The sequence below is a fragment of the Sebastes fasciatus genome, chromosome 17 (genome assembly GCF_043250625.1).
Source record: "Sebastes fasciatus isolate fSebFas1 chromosome 17, fSebFas1.pri, whole genome shotgun sequence".
Classification (NCBI taxonomy): Eukaryota; Metazoa; Chordata; class Actinopteri; order Perciformes; family Sebastidae; genus Sebastes; species Sebastes fasciatus.
The window spans coordinates 3,177,620-3,200,397 of NC_133811.1; the positions used below are offsets into that span (position 1 = coordinate 3,177,620).

General features: G+C 42.0%; 2 protein-coding genes and 2 long non-coding RNA genes across 6 annotated transcripts; 2 read left to right on the plus strand and 2 right to left on the minus strand.

Moving 5' to 3' along the window:
• Positions 1-102: 102 nt before the first annotated feature.
• Positions 103-10,521, minus strand: LOC141753971 (elongation factor 1-alpha-like). 2 transcript variants are annotated; one of them, XM_074612699.1, is made up of 8 exons: positions 10,368-10,521; positions 9,099-9,251; positions 7,626-7,805; positions 7,235-7,531; positions 6,919-7,069; positions 5,200-5,456; positions 2,660-2,894; positions 103-477 (listed from the first exon to the last, which is right to left on the minus strand). In XM_074612699.1, the coding sequence occupies exons 2-8, from the start codon at positions 9,240-9,242 to the stop codon at positions 353-355; spliced, it is 1,389 nt and encodes a 462-aa protein (XP_074468800.1). In that variant the 5' UTR covers positions 9,243-9,251; positions 10,368-10,521; the 3' UTR covers positions 103-352. The 2 variants fall into 2 exon arrangements, with proteins under 2 accessions (XP_074468800.1, XP_074468799.1); XM_074612698.1 differs by having other exon boundaries at positions 9,099-9,254; positions 10,368-10,516.
• LOC141753987 (uncharacterized) lies at positions 5,983-7,529 on the plus strand. The gene is made up of 2 exons (XR_012590548.1): positions 5,983-6,292; positions 6,535-7,529. It is a non-coding gene; the product is annotated as an uncharacterized LOC141753987 (long non-coding RNA).
• LOC141753986 (uncharacterized) lies at positions 9,473-20,869 on the plus strand. The gene is made up of 2 exons (XR_012590547.1): positions 9,473-10,136; positions 19,724-20,869. It is a non-coding gene; the product is annotated as an uncharacterized LOC141753986 (long non-coding RNA).
• LOC141753970 (elongation factor 1-alpha) lies at positions 10,669-14,930 on the minus strand. 2 transcript variants are annotated; one of them, XM_074612696.1, is made up of 8 exons: positions 14,773-14,930; positions 13,787-13,941; positions 12,748-12,927; positions 12,095-12,391; positions 11,858-12,008; positions 11,503-11,759; positions 11,185-11,419; positions 10,669-11,082 (listed from the first exon to the last, which is right to left on the minus strand). In XM_074612696.1, the coding sequence occupies exons 2-8, from the start codon at positions 13,928-13,930 to the stop codon at positions 10,958-10,960; spliced, it is 1,389 nt and encodes a 462-aa protein (XP_074468797.1). In that variant the 5' UTR covers positions 13,931-13,941; positions 14,773-14,930; the 3' UTR covers positions 10,669-10,957. The 2 variants fall into 2 exon arrangements, with proteins under 2 accessions (XP_074468797.1, XP_074468798.1); XM_074612697.1 differs by lacking the exon at positions 14,773-14,930 and adding an exon at positions 14,500-14,745.
• Positions 20,870-22,778: the final 1,909 nt, after the last annotated feature.

Consider the following 22,778-nt stretch of genomic DNA (forward strand, 5'->3'; position numbering starts at 1 on the left):
GATAAATAATCACTGTGTTTTGACCTTATTATGTGTGAAGCTTCTGGAGGAGTGCTGCTGCAGTTTGCCATCAACAATGTAATGAAACCCAAAACACACATCTTCATTTGGCAATGTTTAAGATTTTATTGTTTTGGTTTCAACTTAATTATGATCATAGTTTCCCCTAAAAAGGCACAAGCCCTCCTTTCCTGCGGAAACTTTTCCGATGGGTTTTAATCAGCATAAGCCAGTCCTTGAGTAGAGAGCTCTGCCTCAGAGAAGACGGCGCTGGGTGGCAGGGAAGAAGAAGGGGTGGGGCGGGCCGCTGCTGCTGAGACGTGACTCTTTGTTGGACGTCCTGCATGAGAATTCATTTCTTCTTTTCGGCCTTCTGTGCGGACTTGGTGACTTTCGCACTGCCGGCGGCCTTCTTGTCGACGGACTTAATGACGCCGACAGCCACGGTCTGCCTCATGTCACGCACAGCGAAGCGACCTGGGAGGAGGACATGGACAAGAAAAGCGAGAAACAGAGGAGTCAATGAGAGGCTGAAAAGATGCCTTTGACATGAGTCATCTCTGTGTTTAAGGTGCAGCTGGTGGGTGGTGAACTAACAGTGCACAGTATACTAAAGATCAATACTTTTATATAAGTAATTGAGCACAAATATATCAGTAGCATTATATTCTACATCCATTCATCTATTTGCTTCCGCTTATCCGGGGCCGGGTCACGGGGGCAGCAGGGAATTCCAGACCCTCTCCCCAGCAACGTTTTCCAGATCTTCCTGGGAGACCTCAGGGTGCTCCCAGGCCAGACGACATATATAATCCCTCCAACGTGTTCTTAGTCTACCCCGGGGCCTCTTATGAGTTGGACGTGCCCAGAAAACCTCCAAAGGAAGGAGTCCAGGAGGCGTCCTGATCAGATGTTGAACCACCTCAGCTGGCCCCTTTCGATGCAAAGGAGCAGCGACTCCAAGCTCCCTCCGGATGTCTGAGCTCTTCGCCCTATCTCTAATGCTGAGCCCAGCCACCCTACGAAGGAAGCCCATTTTGTCCGCTTCTATCCACGATCTCATTCTTCCACTTCCCAAAGCTCATGACCAGAGGTGAGGGTTGGAACGTAGATGGACCGGTCAATCGAGAGCTTTGCCTTCCGGCTCAGCTCCCTCTTCACCACAACGGTCTGGTACAGCGCCCGCACAACTGCTGACGCAAAAACGATCATGACCTTCAGCACGCACTGGGGCGGTTTGCAGCCGAGTGTGAAGCGGTCGCGATGAGAGTCAGTACCTCCAAGTCTGAGGCCATGGTTCTCTGCCAGAAAACAGAGTTGGGAGTGAGTCACTGCCCCAAGCGAGGGAGTTCAAGTATCTCGGGGTCTTGTTCACGAGTGAGGGTGAAATGGAGCAGGAGATGGACAGGCATTGTATTCTCATTTGACATATTTCCTTAATCAATCTTCGGCCATGATAATGAAGTTTAAAGCTGCAGTGGGTAGAAACGGAGCAAATATGATTAAAAAAAGTTATTTTTATAAAACGGTCGCTATATCCTGACTGCAGTGCATGAGACGGGTAATATGAAAAAAAAATCATGTTCCTCTGTGTTCTCCGGTGCTCCTAACGGCATCTGCAAGATTTCACAGACCGGAGGAAAACAACCAATCAGAGCTGATCTGGAGTCTGCCGTCCAGCTTCCGTCTATGAGAGCCACGAGTCAATATCTCGCAAACTAGGCAGCGCTGATCAAACATCAATCAGTATTCTGTTACTGTAATGCCTATTTCTCAGCTCAAATGTTTTCAGAATCATCTTGCAGTGTACTGTTTAGCTTTAAAATTAGAAAGTTTGTGACCCGGCAGCCATGTTGAGATCAGTTGAGGAAATACCAAGCGCCGTCCACCAGCCGGAGCACAGCCAATAGGAACGCTCTCTCTCTGAAATGACCTGCGGTTGGTCAAACATAATTCTGATTGACTAATGCTTTTTGGAGAACATACATTATACAGTATGACGACATTTAAAGCTCTATTAGTTGATTTTTGGCCACTTGGGAACAACCTTATAACGAAACATCTAACGTGAAGTTGTTATGGTGAACCAATTAGCAAACAATTGCCTGAGTACACATCCAGCAGACCAGGAGCAATATTATACTTCATTTGGAGTTGTGTCACTCTTTTTAACTCTGTTTTTGGTCTCCTCCATTTCCTGAAGGAAATATCCTTTTAGCTGCTAATTGCTCCACTTTATTCACCAGCTAGTCTGTTATATGGTGTAAGGCAGGTAGCGTATAGTGGGTTTTATTCAGCTTTATTAGTTTTATTACTGAAAACAGCTGCCTGCAATTTATTTCTGGGCCAGAAAACCAAAACGATTGCTGAAAGATGCTAAAACGCACAGTACTGTAAGAGCAGACGGGGCTAGGTGAGAAATTCTCTGTAGGTTTGCAGGTTTTAAACTGAGTCACTTAATCCATTATTTATATAAAATATTGATTAGTGCAGCTTTTCAATGGACCTTTTTCATGGCAGTGTTTTGTTCTGCACACCAAAGTAGAGTGCAACCATCATTATTGTAATCAGTGCTTTGTCCTGCTATGACATGTCAACATGTCGTTTAGAAGGTCTACAACTGACAATACCAACAAGAAAACAGCGGCGTTTCACTCACCCAGTGGGGGATACTGGGAGAAGCTCTCAACACACATGGGTTTTCCAGGCACCATGGTGATGATGGCGGCGTCTCCAGACTTGAGAGCCTTGGGGTTGTCCTCAAGCTTCTTGCCGGAACGGCGGTCGATCTTCTCCTTGAGCTCGCTGAATTTGCAGGCGATGTGAGCAGTGTGGCAGTCCAGCACGGGGGCATAACCCTGGGAGATCTGACCGGGGTGGTTCAGGATGATGACCTGTACAGGGGGAGACATGGAGGGAGGTCAAAAGAGCAACATGTAAGGATGTGGACTGCGTGGCGCACTGCTGGATACCACTATTCTTCCAGAAGATTAGAAAGAGGTAGACTGACTGCTGCGTGTTGTTCAATGTTTATTCTGCTGTGTAACTGCAGCCTAAATTGAAGGGCTCTATCGCCACACTGTCGACTGTAAAATAAAGACAAAAAAAGAAATAGTTATCTTTAGGTTTCAGGTGTTGAGATTTCGCTCACTTCTCACCTGGTGGTTAGCAGCGTTTGACAGGTTTATATACAGCTAAATACTAGGGCTGTCAATTGATTTAAATATTTAATCGGGATTATCGCAAATTAAGCGCATATTTTTTTATCTGTTCAAAATGTACCTTAAAGGGAGTTTTGCCAAGTATTTAATACTCATATCAACATGGGAGTGGACAAACATGGTTGCTTTATGAAAATGTATGTATACATGTATTATTAGAAATCAATGAACAACACAAAACAATGACAGATATTGTCCAGAAACCCTCACAGGTACTGCATTTAGCATAAAACAATATGCTCCAATCATAACATGTCAAACTGCAGCCCAACAGGCAACAACAGCTGTCAGTGTGTCAGTGTGCTGACTTGACTATGACTTGCCCCAAACTGCATGTGATTATCATAAAGTGGGCATGTCTGTAAAGGGGAGACTCGTGGGTACCCATAGAACCCATTTACATTCACTGATCTGGAGGTCAGAGGTCAAGCGACCCCTTTGAAAATGGCCGTGCCAGTTTTTCCTTGCCAAATTTTAGCGCAAGTTTAGCTTTAAAACTGAGCCCCCTACAACCTAAAAATCTCAAGTTGCATTAATGCTTTAAATAAATTAGTGTCGCTTAAAGCGTTAACTTTGACAGCCCTACTAAACACTTCTTCAGAGTCGTGATAAAATGACCTTCAGAAAGCATTCATTTAAAGGCGGATGTATTGAAGCACCTCCGTAAATTTGGGGGACTCACGACAGATTTAAAAAAAGGAATGGTCAAAACTGAAGCAGCCGTGGCTGAGATATCCTGAGATTTAGTCCTGTATGGGACCAAAAACACTGAATCCAACATTTCCCATAATGCAACTCAATAGTGTCCCATCGGGGTCATTTTCTTCAACTTCGGAAAGGTCCTCCAGAGCAACAGAACATGTTTTGAAACTGTTTTTCCAGACTGAGTCATACTCATCGAGATGAGCAAACTGAATATTATGTGTAACATCGGCAGAATGCCCCTTTAATATATTGAAAACTAGTATTTTGACCAAATCATAAAGGCCCTGACACACCAAGCCGTCGGTCGGCCGTCGGACTGTTTGGGGCTGTCGGTGAGTGTCCATCGGCTCTAGTCTGGAGTTTTTTCAGCCAATCCAGCATGTTGAGTCGTCAGTGGAGCTCGACGTTGAGAAAAATCACTCTGATTGGCTGTTCAGCTTAAACAAATCAATGCATGAGAATAGACACGGAAGTGAGGAAAGAAAGCCAGTGAGTAAAGTTAAGATAACGGACACGGAGATTTTCGCATGGCCATGTGGAATGAAGCTAAGTGGTGAGTGAGAGTGGTGTGAAAATGGTCAAATGATGAATATAGACTACCGCTGCCTGCTGGTGTGGAGTTATTTTCTCTCACGCAGAACGCATGTGCTAACTGGCATCAGCTTTAATATTTGTGGTGTGTTCAAATGCAACTTGTCGGCCAAAACAAAGGCGGCGTGAGGCGACGCTAGAGTCAGTCTTCATCGCCACTAGTTCATTGACGTCGGCTTGGTGTGTGCCTTAACTCAAGGTCCACATACTAGCTTTGTCAGAAGCTTTCGACCACATCTGAAGGCTTTAATCACGAGGTTGGCAGTTCGATCCCCAGCTCCTCCTGTCTGCATGTGAAGTGTCCTTGAGCGAGACACTGAACACCAAGTTGCTCCCCGGGGGCTTCAGAGCAGCCCACTGCTCCTGATGCTTATGGGTTAAATGCAGAGGTCAGATTTCATGTATGTGACGGAGCTTTTTCTTGAGTTACAATCTGTTTTGTCAAATCACTTTATCCAAGGGCAAGAATGAAGTGTTTGATAGAAAGAGCAGAGGGGTAGTTCATTGTTGATTAGTTGCAATTTTTGTTTAATTTAAAAAGCTCCATTAAAACCATTAGGTCTGGTGTGTTCCGTTTCACTTTCTGTATCTACTTCATGTAAAATCACGGAGGGATAAAAATGATTACAAGTTTATTTTGTAAATAAACTTTCCTTCTTTTTCCTTTTTTCCTGAGACTCACCTGGGCGGTGAAGTTGTCAGCCGCGATGGGAGGGTCGTTCTTGCTGTCGCCAGCCACGTTACCACGCCGGATCTCCTTGACGGACACGTTCTTGATGTTGAAGCCGACGTTGTCACCGGGGCAAGCTTCGACCAGAGACTCGTGGTGCATCTCCACAGACTTCACCTCAGTGGTCAGGTTGGGGGGAGCAAAGGTGACGACCATACCGGGCTTCAGGATGCCGGTCTCAACACGGCCAACGGGGACAGTTCCAATACCTGAGAGAGCAGGAGGCAACAAGTTTCTAGCACGCTTTTCAATTAACTTCAAAATAAAAGAACTTGTAAATTAGTTTTAAATGGACTAAAGAATGTGAGCTGTAACATTTTAAGACATTGATGAAGGCTTGTAGCAGCTGTAAAGTACATTCTCACTAAACATCTTGTCAGTGTTTCTCTGCAGCCATCTTTTGAATTTGATCATTTGGGATTTCACAGTGTTTGATACGAATAAGAGTAACATATAAACGTAGTTCAAGTGTACACTTATACTATCCAGCATATCCAGTTCCTCCTCTTTGATTGGGCTGTCTGAACAAGTTGAAATACTGTCTGGATGCACTCCCAGAACTTGTCCTTTATCAGATATCAGAGGTTGGGTCTACGGTGTGACGAATCACTCTAGAGTCTCCAATTTCACCACAAGCTGCTGGTGTGACTGTTGTTGGTTCAACTTTCAGGATTTCAGGTGAGCAACTCGACTCTTTGTTTGGTTTGGATATTTTGTGGCTGTGTTCCGGTCCGGTTTATTTTTTAGTTAGCATAGACCCCTGAGTAAAAGTATCGGTTGTCATATGTGTTTTGTTTTGATTGGTAAATTAATCCCTTTTCAGCCATGGAATATGTGACATTGTGGGCTTCATGTATCTGTTAAAGTAATGGCTTTTTGTCATTACGGCACTGTTCTGTACATGAATGTTCCTCACGGCTTCATTCAGACGCAAAACGGTTACGGAGCATGAATGCTTGCATGATGTTTGGCAACTTTGGTACGCGGGTGGGAGTGGTGGCATCGCTGCAGTGAAGCTGGAAAGTATTGATATGAAGGAAGTGGTGTGCTTCCTGTTCTGTCCCAGGCTGCATCAGCGATGATTTAAAAGCTTTTTTTGTCCTTGAAGCTTTAACTTATGATCATCACGGGCAAGAGAGACTCATTCTGCATCTTACACTAGGACTACGAGTCAAATTTCTCATCAATTTCATTAATTGCACTGCATATTGTGCTGCATATTTTATAATGTCCGACAAAACCTCAAGTCTGAATTTATTCCTATTTGCTCACATGCTCTATATAAAGCCTTTGACTGGATATTCTTAGTGCTAGTTGGTTTATTATGGTGACTGTACAAGTTGTTTTTAAAATAAACTCTTTTCCCTCGAACTACAAGGATAAAAAAAACTCAATTTACATAGACTGATTTGACTTGGGAGATTCTCGGCTCACTCAAAGTTTCTTGCTTTATTAAAATGATTTCCTTTTCTTTTTGTACGGGATAAGATACAAATTGAATTCAGACTTCCGACATGAGATCGACATGTGAAATCGCATTGATCTAACAGTGCGTGTCTGAAAGGAGCTTCACAGTGCAATCAGTCAGTTGTAGAAAGTAGTAGTTTCCACTGACATTATGTTGCCTCATTTTCCTTGAGGTGACATGTTATATGACCTGATACTCCTTACCACCAATCTTGTAGACGTCCTGCAGGGGCAGACGGAGGGCCTTGTCTGTGGGGCGGGAGGGGGGCAGGATGGAGTCCAGAGCCTCCAGCAGGGTAACGCCAGTGGCACCGCCCTCCTTACGCTCGATCTTCCAACCCTTGAACCAGCTCATCTGAAATGGAGAGTGCAGATACAGAGAGAGAGGGAGACAGGAAAAGTAATGGTGTAAGAGAAAGATGATTCATTCTAGAGGATTATTTGATGTGAAAATCCAAGAATTCCATGACATATTACACCACCTGCCAACCACAACTACAGTATATAATAAGTCCCTCACCTTCTCACTGGCCTCCAGCATGTTGTCTCCGTGCCACCCAGAGATGGGGACAAAGCCAACAGTGGCAGGGTTGTAGCCGATCTTCTTGATGTAGGTGCTCACTTCCTTGGTGATTTCCTCGAAACGCTTCTGACTGTAAGGGGGCTCGGTGGAGTCCATCTTGTTGACTCCAACGATGAGCTGCTTCACACCCAGAGTGTAGGCCAGCAGGGCGTGCTCGCGGGTCTGGCCATTCTTGGAGATACCAGCCTCAAACTCACCGACACCAGCAGCAACGATCAGCACGGCGCAGTCAGCCTGAACAGGCAGGAATTTTGTAGAACATACATATTTATATATAAAGTATAAAGCGAGGAGTCGGTAGATAGCAGGTTAAAAGGTGTGTCTTTACCTGAGAGGTACCAGTGATCATGTTCTTGATGAAGTCTCTGTGTCCAGGGGCATCAATGATGGTCACGTAGTACCTGGCGGTCTCAAACTTCCACAGAGCGATGTCGATGGTGATACCACGCTCACGCTCGGCCTTCAGTTTGTCCAGCACCCAGGCGTACTTGAAGGAGCCCTTGCCCATCTGTGGAGGTAAAAACAGCACATATAGAGGAGGAAATAAAATGGGACAAAAGTATGAAAAGATTAACTGAAGATTTTTTAAATAAAAGCATGCCTCTTCGTAGTGTAAAAACAGCAAACTTCCTTTTGCAAGAGTCTTCTGAAAATGACCCTCCAATAGACCTGAGAAAACTTCCGTTAATTACAATTCGATTTGGAATATACTGTATAATGGCACTAATTTAATGACACTGTTGAGACGTATCAGCTCGTTAACCCCAGATATACCAAATGTCACCCACCACCCTGTACTACACTTATTTTAGATACCTTAGTTTGGGGAACATAAACATGCTTTAGCCCCTTTTTTCATTAAAAAAAATGACTAAATACATTAGTGGTAAATGAAGGTCTTTACCTAAAATATGTGAACTTATAAAAGTTTCCTGATTTAGATCAGGAAATATTTCAGCAAAATAACACAAATATGAGTTATCTGGCCCTAGTTTTCATGCAGATCCCCCTTTTTAGAAGCACAAACTTTTATATTATCATTTGTTTGAAGCTGCTTATCAACTCGCTTTACTACATTGGGCATATTTTAAAATTAAGTTTTTTTGTTTTACAATATTCAATTAATGTAGCATTAATATTTAATGATTTAGTTACTTCAAACGCAATCTTTTTTTTGCACTTTAAAAAAAAACTATTTAAACAAATCAGTGTTTGTAATTCATCTTTCATATAAATTTCTACTTATAGCTTTTACTAAATTCAGTATTTGGTATTTTGGGATTACTGGTTATAGGAATCCGGAAATAATTATTTAATTATTGAGTACTTGAGACTGATTTTCCATTTTGTACTAGCAATATTAACCCATGACACGTTTAATGTAATTTTATGTACGTTAAACAATGTGTTTAGATTTCAACAGGGATATTTTCTGGACTAGTTGCAGTAATCAGGAGTACATGTCTTTAAACAGTAGGTGGCAGTTTTTACAAAGTAATATCAGGGAGCAGTTTCATCCACCACACCCATTCCCCACATATCTAAAGATGATTCAGTCTCTGCTTCATAGTCTCATACACGTGTGGCCTACTGTGGTGTGATGTGTGTTTATTGATGAGTTATGTACAGGCTATATTTTTATTGATGAGTTATGTACAGGCTATGTATTTATTGATTAGTTATATCCAGGCTATGAATGTATTGAGGAGTTATGTACAAGCTATATATTTATTGATGAGTATTGTACAGGCTATATATTTATTGATGAGTTATCTACAGGCTGGTGTATTTATAAACAAACCTCAGCAGCTTCCTTCTCAAACTTCTCGATGGTTCTCTTGTCGATGCCTCCGCACTTGTAGATGAGGTGGCCGGTGGTGGTGGACTTGCCGGAGTCGACATGGCCGATGACCACGATGTTGATGTGGATCTTTTCCTTTCCCATCTCGATGTACTGCTTATAAACAACATGGGGAGCAATTATATGTTGACTTGAACATTAAATGTTTCAGGTTTAAAGTGGTGTCTGAACAGTAGTGAGCACACCGGGAGGACATTCAGTTGTGACGTTAATTAGCGACGTTATCGAGCTGCTGGCCGTTAAATGACGTTAACCGAGTTATGAACACCACCGGGGGGCTAGTCGGTAGTATGTTGACTCATTTATAGTAAATATTTAACGTTTAAACGTCTCTAAACTGCGTGAGTTCAGTAAGGACCACCAGACGAGACTCATGACACTATTAATAGAGAATAAGTTGACTCAAAGCGTTAACGTCACGTTTATAACGTCTTCCGATTCATAACGTTCATAACTGCGGCATTAGCAGTTAGCTGCCGTTAGCTAGCCGGCCGGTAACTATGAAACACAGCAGAGTGAATGTAATGCAGCCGTGTGGTGTAACGACACGTTAACACACACACACACACACTAACGGACCGTTACTGACGGAGATTTACTCTTTTCTGTATAACCGTCATTTTCGATGCTCGTGCACGCCACCGGAAAGGCGACACTGGTGAGTCACGCGCCATGTGCTCGAGCCGGCTGCTCTGCCTCCATGTTGCGCCGCTCGCGCCGCCGGGACTGCAGAGCCGCCATGTTACCGACTGATGCAAGCGCGTGACCCGACGGTGCAGCCACAGCATTGGATGCGCGCTCCCGACGGTAGACAGAAAGGAGTAACGGCTATCATGACTGGCACAAACTATTCATCTAGCTCAAGGATACCAAATGCGTTGTTTTTTTTTTTTGAACATCTGTGTATTGAAGCCCTCTTAAGACAAAGCCGAATATTTCACCACATGCTATACAAGGTTTGGATGAGAAATACAAGAGGTGAGCTGGCATGTTTACCTTCATCATTAACCCAACTAAAATGTTAAACCATCAAGCAGAAGCTGATCAAGTCTAGATTCAGATAGATTCTGAGTCAGGCTGACATAACCCAATTGTAGACTCCCTACCCTGGATACAAGCCCAGCTCCCAAGTACCAACATGCATTTTTTTTTTTTTTTTTTAAAGAGTTTAGCTTTAAGAGCTGGATTAATAAAGGACATTTCACTAACCTGTGCCCGGCAACTAAAAAGACGTCCCCTGATTTAGAGCGGAGGGAAAAAAGGACAGAACGTGATCGGTCCAGAGTTTTTATACTGAACCAGAGGAGAGGGAGGGCTGTGCATGCTCTTGGTGCTGTCAGACTAATATAAGGGGTGCCATTGGCTGGGGCGGCATAATTCCTATCGAGACGATTGGACGACAAGTGCATCACCGGACACAGATAGCATGGTCAAAAACAGCTGCAACGCAGACAGAGGCTCGCCTGTGACTAAAACTACCAACTGCAACACAGTAAAATAGACAAGCCAATTTCAATTTTTTCAAAGACATTTATTTTATTAGTTACCAGCAGCTTACTTTCCAATTAAATGTGGCATTTAACATTTCCAACTTAAACTTAACTGAGAAGAGGCACCGTCATGTGATTCAGGTAAGTGACAATGCCACGTAGTTCTTTTTTCCTGCGAAAACTTTTGCGATGGGTTTTAATCAGCATAAGCCAGTCCTTGAGTAGAGAGCTCTGCCACAGAGAAGATGATCCAGGGTGAGGGCAAGACCGAGGGGAAGGAGTGGCCCGCTGCCGCCGGCACACGACCATTCATTTCGTCTTCTTCACGGCCTTCTCTGCAGCCTTGGTTGTCTTTCCGGATACTTCCTTGGTCTCAACAGACTTGATGACACCGACAGCCACCGTCTGCCTCATGTCACGCACGGCAAAACGACCTGGAATAAGAGGGGGTGAGCAGTTAGTAACCGGATCATCATGCACTCATTTTATTGTCAAGCATGGCTAAATTGTGTACGAATAGGTCTTCAAGTACATACCAAGGGGAGGGTAGTTGGCGAAAGCCTCCACAACCATGGGCTTCTGTGGGATCAGTTTGACAATGGCGGCGTCTCCAGACTTCACAAACTTGGGGGCGTCCTCAAGCTTCTTGCCAGAACGACGGTCGATCTTCTCGATGAGCTCGCTGAACTTGCAGGCGATGTGAGCGGTGTGGCAATCCAGCACGGGGGCATAACCTGCATTGATCTGGCCGGGGTGGTTCAGGATGATGACCTGTGGACACATTTTTTAATTAGAACTCTAAATTGCAACTAGACCCCAAACGAAGCTATTCTATTCAAGTTCACAATGCCAACCTGGGCATTGAAGTTGCCAGCTCCCTTGGGAGGGTCGTTCTTGCTGTCGCCAGCCACGTATCCACGACGGATCTCCTTGACGGACACATTTTTGATGTTGAAGCCGACGTTGTCACCGGGGACAGCTTCGACCAGAGACTCGTGGTGCATCTCCACAGACTTCACCTCAGTGGTCAGGTTGGCGGGAGCAAAGGTGACGACCATACCGGGCTTCAGGATGCCGGTCTCAACACGGCCGACGGGTACAGTTCCAATACCTGAGAAAAATTATTTGTTTAAGAAATCAAGATAACCTGACTGTTTGAGAAGTTGCAATTTAAACCATTGTCTTTTAGAAAAATAACTTTGTTTTTACCGCCAATTTTGTAGACGTCCTGCAGGGGCAGACGAAGGGGCTTGTCGGTGGGGCGGGACGGGGCCAGGATGGCATCCAGAGCCTCCAGCAGTGTGGTTCCACTGCCATTGCCCTCCTTGCGCTCGACCTTCCAGCCCTTGAACCAGCTCATCTACAGACAGATTCAAAGCAAGAAATAAGTCCAGGTCTAATCCATCATGTCAGCAAGTTTGGCACCGCAAGGTTAAATTTCCTCACCTTGTCACTGGCCTCCAGCATGTTGTCTCCGTGCCACCCAGAGATGGGGACAAAGGCAACAGCGGCGGGGTTGTAGCCGATCTTCTTGATGTAGGTGCTCACTTCCTTGGTGATTTCCTCGAAACGGGTCTGGCTGTAAGGGGGCTCGGTGGAGTCCATCTTGTTGACTCCAACGATGAGCTGCTTCACACCGAGGGTGAAAGCCAGCAGGGCGTGCTCGCGGGTCTGGCCGTTCTTGGAGATACCAGCCTCAAACTCACCGACACCAGCAGCGACGATCAGCACGGCGCAATCAGCCTAAAAATCAAAAGTCAGATAATGTTCAGATTAAAGGTGCTAAATACAGGATTGGGAGCATTTCTACTGCCTCTCAACATGGGCGGGCCAGCAGCTCGCAGTACTAACGGCGATGAGTGCCAACAGTGGCTAAAGTGCTGACAGATGCAACACTGCATCTTAGGGGGAACCGGCAGGTGTTACTGCTGTATAAGAGCAGCGAATGAGTTCGCCAGTGGGGCACTGAAAGCGAGCGGGCTGGCGATGTCAACAAAGCCAGGAAAAGCTCGGATCAGGACACTCACATAGGGAGAGCGACATCATTCTCTGCCCACGTTCGGACTTTGAATTTGCCTTGTATTAACGCTATAACATACCTGTGAGGTACCGGTGATCATGTTCTTGATGAAGTCTCTGTGTCCAGGGGCATCAATGATGGTCACGTAGTACTTGGTTGTCTCAAACTTCCACAGAGCGATGTCGATGGTGATACCACGCTCACGCTCGGCCTTCAGTTTGTCCAGCACCCAGGCGTACTTGAAGGAGCCCTTGCCCATCTGTGGAGGGATAAATTAAGAAATAACCAGATTTTATTAATGTTCTGCTTCTTCAAACATTTGTTATAGGAATAGGGACATATACAGAATACAAATGTCTGTTCAAAATCCAGAAATGTTTTGGTGGTCAGATGATGACAAAATGGAATGTCTGTTAATTTTCTAATGCTTATAAGTTGGCTACTTTTGTTTCAAGCTTGGAAAAAAAAACATCAGGATGGTTCATTTGTCTAGTATTTGTAATTTATACTGCTACTCTGGTTTCTGCCTTTGTTATTTTCTATACAACGGTGTCTTGCATATTATTTATGCATGACACCAATACAAATCCTATATAGCTTTGATATGAAGTTTTTTTTTTATTCAGGAGTCATTTCTTTTATATACTTTTAAGAACTTTCTGCATGATATTTTGTACATGTTTAGAAACTCAATTTGGCTGATACAAGTGGTCACCCACAATTTTAAATGCCATACACACCCACTAAGCCAACTTCCTGTTATTACAGCCGTTCAATAACATTGAATACGCAACAAAACAAACGTAACCTTTTATATTTGGTGACATTTAGTAACATTTTATATGTGGTGACATTTAATGGGTAGGATATAGCCCTGAGTGGTGAATATTTCATTTTAGAGCAGCACAGCCTGAGGCCTCTGCTCAATAAAGTGCAAAGTCACCATCACTGCTGCTGGCGTTAAGCCCCACCCCTGCGTGCGCGCACACGGTGTGATTGCTCCACTCTCGTGCCGGCCAGTGGAGCTCAGAGTGGGCACGCTGGCGCCGCCATCTTGGCGCTTCACTCTAACGGTTTCACAGATAAAGATAATATAAAAGACACGTAGAGCTGCTCACCTCGGCGGCTTCCTTCTCGAACTTCTCGATGGTTCTCTTGTCGATGCCTCCGCACTTGTAGATGAGGTGGCCGGTGGAGGTGGACTTGCCGGAGTCGACATGGCCGATGACCACGATGTTGATGTGGATCTTGTCCTTTGCCATTGTTGTAGTTTCTGTCACGAAAAAACACAAGTTATCTCTCCGTTATAAGCGCGCCGTCTTTTATTAACGGTGCTAACATCTAACAGCAGCAGGCGGTAACGGGACGTTAATTGAACCGGGAGATATCAGGCCCAGCTTAGTATGAACACTATTCATGGTACATAGAAAGGGATTAAAACAGCTCATTAAAGCCAACATTGCTTAAACACGTCAGTGAAAACCAAGTTGACATGTGACCGTTAACCGTCGGGTAACGGTACCGGCAGTGAGCCGCTAACAGGCTGCTGCTGCTGCTGCTAGGCCTCACTCGGCCATACGCCAGACGGGACACGTGTTACTCCTCCATGGGCCACGTCCTATTAAGTTCCAGAGATCGCCAAATATCCAGCAGCTATTCCTGCCAGCCTCCCAGCGCCTGGCACTTAATATGAGCAGTTGTTGTATGAGAGGAGGAGAAGGAAGAGAAGCCCTCCTAGCATCCTCTGTCTCCTCTCTCCAGCTCCTCTTTGTTCCCTCTCTCCTCCCGCACACACAGCTACTAAACTCACACATTATGAGCTCAAACTCACCAAATAAACACGCAGATATCTATCCGGGTAGCAGAGGCTTAGTGATAGAAAGCCTACAAATGTTCCGTTAATTCCTTCAACAACTGAAATAAATCCACAGGTTCGAGTCAAGTTACATAACCGAGGAGACAAAGTTTAGAACAAAAGACTCAAAATGGAGGCAGATAAACTCACAGCTGAACGTTTATAAAACGTCACACATCAGAAACCGTTAACAGCCCGAGGCGTCATCTATCTCTCTCGCTCGCTCGTGTGAATCAAAATTGAACTTACCGGTGTTTCTGGATTTTCACGGCAAAAGCTGCTGCCCCTAGCAGGTAACAGAAAGAGGAAGACAAGGGCTGGACCGGGGGTTTTATACTGGATGGGAGGCGGCCTGACTTCCCGTCGCCCTCCGCGGTGCAGACCCCGCAAATCACACACATTCCTGCGAAAAACGTCAGCACGCCACCGGATGAACCGCCTGAAACATGTATGATGAAGTCTCATCCACCAGGGACTGAGCATTTAGCTTAGCACTGACACTAGCGACAACACAAACGCTATAATGGTGATAATAGGGTTATTAGTTAGACAGAAACACAATGTAAAAGCACACAGTGGATCGAGTTGTTAAGCTCGTTTGACCCGCAGGTTCGTCGACTTTAACCGATCAGCTGGTGGAGTTGTGTTTGACTTCCTAGTTTGACACGTTTTTCAGCCTGTTGACAAACTATAAATAAAATCATGTCATGCAGAAAAGATGAAAACATTTAGTGAAGATGAATACCAGTAAGTGTTATGTTACATCAAGTTTGAATTATAATAGAAATACTGATATTTTTCAATCATAATCACATACAGCTTCACCCACTTATTACACAAATGTTGCATAGAAATAATGTGAGGAGGACAGGGTGTATTTTAAACTGGAAAGTAAAAAAACACACAAATGATTCTCTGCACACAGACAAGTGGGAAGTGGATTTTCATCATATATATATATGTATATATATATATATATACATATATATATATATATATATATAAATACAAATCAAATAACTATTTCAGACCATAACAGCACAAAGCCCCCCCCCCCCCACACACACTGTAATAAGAAGATTATCTAAACCCCAAATTTGCATTCAAACAGAGCCCGGACCCTGAAAAGATGAACTCATGCTGTGCTCAAGACACCTTATCTTACCGCTTGTTTACATATACAACAGACGCATATACATAAGTGTTTGATTAAATTAAAGGTGATGTTCTTCAGGGTGAAGTGTATCTTCAGGGTCAGCCAGTTTACTACTTTACAACCAAAAGACATGGTAGGCAATTTATATCAACTGCCACAAAAACTAATTGTTTGTTATCCTTATAACTTGTGTCCTTTGTGAAATTTGCGGTGATTTGTATCAGCTTATTCTCCGCATCTATAAAGTAGCTAAGGTGTCTGCTTAATTAGTATTATTTGACTTATCGGGGGGAAATTGACTTATCTTAAAGCTGTTCATTGTCTCCTGTTGATGTGTTATTAAACCTGCAGTAGGCAGAATATTTTTTGGTATCATTGGGCAAAAAATCCATAATAACCTTTCAGCATATTGTAATTTAAGTGTCCTGAGAGAAAACTAGACTTCTGCATCTCCTCATGGCTCTGTTTTCAGGCTTTTGGTGGGCGGTGCTTGGTATTTCCTCAACTGATCTCAACATGGCTGCCGGGTCACAAACTTTCTCATTTTACAGCTAAACAGTACACTACAAGATGATTCTGAAAACATCTGAGGAGAGAAATAAGCATTACAGTAACAGAATATTGATTCATATTTGATCAGCGCTGCCTAGTTTGACCGTTTGATCGGAGTTTGTGAGTGATTGACAGCTGCTCAGAGACTGCAGACTCCAGATCAGCTCTGATTGGTTGTTTTCCTCCGGTCTGTGAAATCTTGCAGATGCCATTAGGAGCACCAGAGGACACAGAGACACATGATTTTTTTTCAGATAACCTGTCTCATGCACTACTGTCAGGATATAGTGACCGTTTTATAAAAATAACCTTTTTGATTTTCTACCTACTGCTGCTTTAACTTTAGAAAAAGGCCTGTTTTGTCGCTTGGATGCTACTTGGGGGTCAGGAGGTCAGATTCTGCCTCTTCCTCCATCACCATGGCTGGCATGTTGCCCAGTATAGAGGCAGCTGGCATCCCCTGGCACACACCCACACATCTAATGTCAGAGACACACTCACTCTAACTACTCGCTCGGCTTTCCCTCCAGTTCAGGTAACAGCCACTTCGACTTGGCAGCTGCTGCTTTCACTCAGCGGAGAGCAGAGCAGAACGACCATGGGGGCGGGGGGTAGGATGAGAGGCAGGCCGGGGGAGATATGGGGAGAAGAGGGACGTGATAAATCGCCTGAGGGGCAGAGAGAGAGTGGCAACTTGTTAATAGAGCTGTAAAAAGTGAGTGTAAATGACCAGAAGTGTGGTTTCCTCTGCTGGAGTCATAAAAAGAACACTCGAGTGATTAAAAAGCACAGAATGGTGCAGACTTCTTGTAAAATGACATTATTTGTTGTCAAATTATTTTAAAGAAATCCCTGGTAAATGTCAGATACATACAATGGTTTGCATTGTATGTATGTCAGATACATACAATGCAAACTAAGTTCTTGTTTGATCACACTGTGATTTAATTGAAATTATATAACCCGTCTGACAAGGCTCTATGTGTAGACCTACAGTACAACTAGTCACAGCACAAAGCATTATGTACTTTTAAATATCTTCTGACTCCACATGTCGCCACAATGTTGAGCAACTGCCATTCATAACCAGAAGCTTAAAAATGCAGTCTGAGCCGATTTCAATTAGATTATTATAAAGTAAAAGTAATGAGCTACACTGAGACTCAAATATACTTTGAAAATGTGAAGTTTTCAATCTTGAAAGCAAGGAATACACAGCTTTCCTGACTTTTGATTTCATTATGGAAGACAAGATATAAAACACACATTTTCTAACCCATAAGCCTAAATTGTAGCTTACATTATGTGTAAACCACGACCGTAACTTTCTCTCAGCTGTAGGCTCATAGGAGGTGACTGGTTGTGCTTACATGAGAGTAAAGCAGCGATATTTTACCATGACAGCTCTCAGTCTGGGACACAACAATGTGGACAGACCTCTTTACCTGAAAGCCTTATCTCTAGTGAAGAGGTGTTAGTTACACCTCTTCACGAGGGTCTGAGTTGATGAGTAGCTGTAAAACGACTCCACTGGGTGTAAAGACCCTGTTTAGAGAAGATTACTGTCACTCAAGCATAGGGCAGGTAAAAAGGAACTATTTGAGCTCTCTCATTGACGGGGTCAATTGGTTTGACACAGACACGGCAGTAAAGAAACAGACGGGGATATTAGCGAGGAAGTGACGGCGAGACACGTTTCCCAGCCTACAAAAAGGTGGAGCAAAGAAACTTGGCAGAGACCCAGAGGTGTACTCAGTGTTCAGGGTGACACCAAAGTACTTCACCTGTTTCACCAGTGATGGAAGAGTAACGCTTTATCATAACCATCATTTATAAATGCTAAATCCATAGTTAATTACACTTTGGTAACAGTTATTTTACTGTTAACAAACAATGAAATGACAATTAATAATGTTTAGTAACTATTAGTAATGCTATAATTTCTGTTATTTATAATATAAATATAATAATATAATATAATAATTTGCTTATAAATTATGTTTTGTATCATAGCTGATAAGAGACAATAACAATTCCATTCTGATTATATTAGTAAAGTATTTATTATCAGTTTATTGTTGCACACATTATAACATTTTATATACTTTATAAAGTATTTCTCTGTGATTTGATTGATTGATGATTTGTAAACCTTTAAGAAATCGTTTGCAAAACATCTATAAACATTACATAGATAGAAACCAAGTATTAACCATTGACAAACTATTAACTATCTATCTAAATATTGTGTATAGATGCTATACAAAGTATTTATTAACCATTTAACAAGGTATAATAATCATCATTTGCATCTTTATAATAGCCATCCAAATAATGTTTATAGATGGTTTACAAACCAGTTATTAACCATCAACAATGTGTTACAAGTATCTATCTATGTAATGTTTATAGATGGTTTACAAATAATTTCTTAAATTAAATTAAGATTAAATTAATTAAAATAATATGTTAATCATTAACAAATACTTAAAATAAAATCAATTATAGCATTACTAATTATTACTAAATTAATTAATTATCATTTCATTGTTTGTTAGCAGTAAAATAACTATTAACTAAGTTTAATTAACTATCAATTTACCATTTATAAATGACGGTTATTAGTATAAGCACTTAGATCCTCTACTGTGGTAATTCAAAAATTGACTTAGAAAAGTATTAACATCAAACTTTACTTAAAGTTACTTAAAGTAAAAGTACTCATTATGCACAATGGCCCAGTTCTGAATTGTGTATATTATATTATTGGATTCTAATTATTGATGCATTAATGTGTTCATCACTTTGGCCGAATTTCAAGTCAATCCATCCAGTAAACATTTCACCTCATGGTGGCGCTATAGAGGAGAAGTCAGGGGTTAAGTCATGAGGATTGATCCTCTGGAGACCATGAGGGTAACATGAAATAGTTGTTGAGATACAGTAGATCAGTGTGGACCAACTGAAGGACGTTGCCATCCCTATAGAGCTATACTCCGCTAGCGTGGCTAAAAACACACAGCTCAGCTCATGAAGCCTCGAATGATCTGATAACCGAACACAGCGAAGTACAACAGCTGTGCTCTTCTTTCAGACACTCACTACAGTAGGGTATGAGTGTGTGTGTGTGTGTGTGTGTGTGTGTGTGAAAGGGAGAATGTGATTCAACAGACAGACTGGCAACACGTCAGTGATGAGTCATTGGGTATGATGGTGGTGGTTATAGCAACGAGAGATGTGACCATTTTACAATGACTGAGAAAAAACTGTTAGTACAGATAGATGGATAGATGGATGGATGGATGGATGGATGGATGGATGGATGGATAGATAGATAGATAGATAGATAGATAGATAGATAGATAGATAGATAGATAGATAGATAGATAGACAAAATACCACAGCTAATTTCTTGTATGTGAAAACTTGTCAATAAACCTGATTCTGATTTCCTTGCAAACAATAACTATGTTCAAATTTTCTTCCATTCAGCCACAACAGCACTGACGTCAGCCACTGATGGGTGACAAGGTCTGGCTCGCAGTTCATCCCAAAACTGTTGGATGGGGCTGATTTCAGGGCTCTGCACAGGCAAGTTTATCTTCATCGAACTTGGAAAAAAGCATTTCTTCATGGACCCAATAGGAAAGGGAGAAACAAACTGTTGCACACTGTTGTCTGGAGCACTTCTGAGGGGTCACAGCATTAACCTGAGGAGTTGCGGGATGATTTACAGGATGGAAAAGACAAAACCTCTAATATGCATCCAAATAAAAAAGGAAATCACACTTGGGTTGAAGTGATAGACATGTGCAACTGGTGACAAGTAGACATTACCTCGTTTTAGGGGCTCACAAGCCAAAAAGATTGGGACCCACAGCTATAATGTATATAAATAACACTTAATCTAAATAATCTTTGCTTGTTTCGTGTGAGAAACTGGATACTTCAAACTCTTCAGCATCTAAAAGTTATTAAAAAAACACACAGTTTATAGTGGGTAGCAACATCAACTGGTACTTCAGAGTCGTCTTTTTCTGCCAGTTTTAAGAAACATGACTTGGTGTCTGTGTGGGTGCGAAAAAAAAAGGCTCTGACTGATTCTGATCAATGCCAACATTCAGAAAATCCCACAGCACCGGCATTCATGTGCAAGAGTTTAAGGTAACTCAATCTAAATACCAATGTCATCACACTGTATGCAAATAGAATCTGAGCCAGAGGGGGACAGTTAATGCAAATAGAGCACATTTACAACACTGAGCCAGATCCACATCTCCTGCAGCCTGCAGGCCCACGCTCCCCCCACGCTTCACACTTGCAAACAAAGTATTCCCGTTTGGTGTCCATGCTATCGTCTGCATTTGTTTCACACCCTGAGTGTGAAGGAAATGTGTTTATCACATGCATATGACAACCTCCAGGGTAGGTGATTCAACTTTTTAAACCCACCTCTGGCTCTGATTGCACCCTTGAGCCAGCCTAAGAGGGGAAATCTCTCTTTGAATGACCTGTTTTTTTGTACCCATATGCTGGTTCTTGATCTGTAACTAGCTGTTGTGGATCTGTAAAGCCTGTTGAAATATTGTATGTGATACTGGACTATACAAATAAACCTGACTTTACTTTTTACAGCGATTATGAGTATATTTTTCTGCTCCAAATGGTCAGTGGTATTTTGAGTATATTTCATGAACCCTTGAGCCTTGAAACCAGTTTAAATCACACTTCCTGTTTAAAATATTGTTAAATTTGTTTTTAGGTGCTCAGATTCTCTTAATGTTAAAACAAATGTGCATCCTGCTTCAAAGAATAGTGGTGAGCTTTCTGGCATAGTATATCCCGAGCCATACAACTTATGAATGTCATCATTTTAAAAACTCAAACTGGTCTCTTATCAGTTCTTTTTCACATATGTAGGCTGCAGGTACAGTATGGGGTAAAGCAAAAACAGTTGAAATTTGAAGGTTAAGGACAAAAAGTCACTAGAAAATGAATAGAGAACTGTTCAAATAATAGAGGAAATTGGATCTGAAGGTGGACTTACAGAAGCTATTGTTCATAATCAGTTTTGTGAGGACATGATACATATCTGGCAGCAACCTGAATGATCAATAATCACGGCTAAGCAATGCTCTGTTGACAAAATAAATCAGTTCCCTGCAACCAGTTTTATTTTCAGCAACATATTTATTCAAATAGGCTACTCCTGACTTTAGAGTTGTGTTGTGACTAATTTTAGATTTTAATAATAATAATTATGATTATAATGATATATATATTATAATATTTTATTCATAAAGCACATTTCATAAAACTCAGACACTTTACACAGTTGAAATGATCAGAAATAAAAACAACATAATATATAAAACAGATAACATTAATCACACATTAAAAACTGATAAATAAATAAATAAATAAATGTAGGCCATTACTTGTGAAACAAGTCATAATTAACACTACACACTGGGACTGTGTCATCACAAATACATTTATTGGACTAAACTAAATATTCAAATAATTCTTTAAAAACAAAAAATCAAATATAGCCACTAGGCCTACATTAAATGATTTTAGATGGTAAACTCATTTTGCAGAATAAAGGCTCCACATGTAGTGTGTGCGTTGATGTGTAACACATATACAGTATGGAGTACTTGCTCCCTTCCGACTGCATTGTCATCAAAATGCATTAGCACAATGCTAACGTGAGCTAATCCTAGCTAGCTTCAAGTTCTTTTAAGTTAGAAATGAGGATTTGAGACGCCAAGAAATAATACACTGAGGTCACTGTGTTGTTTAATAGTCGTGAAAAGGCGAATCATACACACCATACACGTTTAACGTTACATTAATGAAATAGAATAACGTTAGCTAAGTCAATAACTGCTCATGCTAATGAAACGGCTAGTTAGCTAGCCGTTGTCTAATCCGCAGGTTTGCATTTTGAACCTCCAATAAATAAGGCAGGACTGAGCCAGCTACATGCCAGATGGAACAGTATGGAGGAGGTATTTAACGGAGAGAAAGAGTGAAGTTTTAGTGGAGTAACAATAATCAATGGATAAAATAAATGGAATGACGGGAATATCATGAAATAGGGGGGAGCGATAATTCCCGTTACACCACACCGGTTTCATGATAAGAACATCCGGGTCATGATAAGAACATCCGGGTCATGCATTAAAAATCTGATGCAAGCTTCACCACTCTCCTGGTAACAGCAGCTCCACATGGAGCTCCACCCTGTTAGCAAACTGGGACACATATTCCAGCCCTGGTGGAAGAAGAACTTTAGTACTCAGAGCTTTACTTAAGTAGAAGTAGCAATACCACAGTGTACAAATACCTACTATGTTACAAGTAAAAGTCTTGCATTGAAAATGTTACTAAAGTGAAAGTATGTAAGAAGGCTATGTACTTATAAACTATGTAAGTTACTGCACTATATGTATTTGATACCTGTAGTTACTTTGCATGAGAACATTTTAAAACCCAACAATGAGCATATAAAATACAATGCATTGTTATACAGTAAATTTAA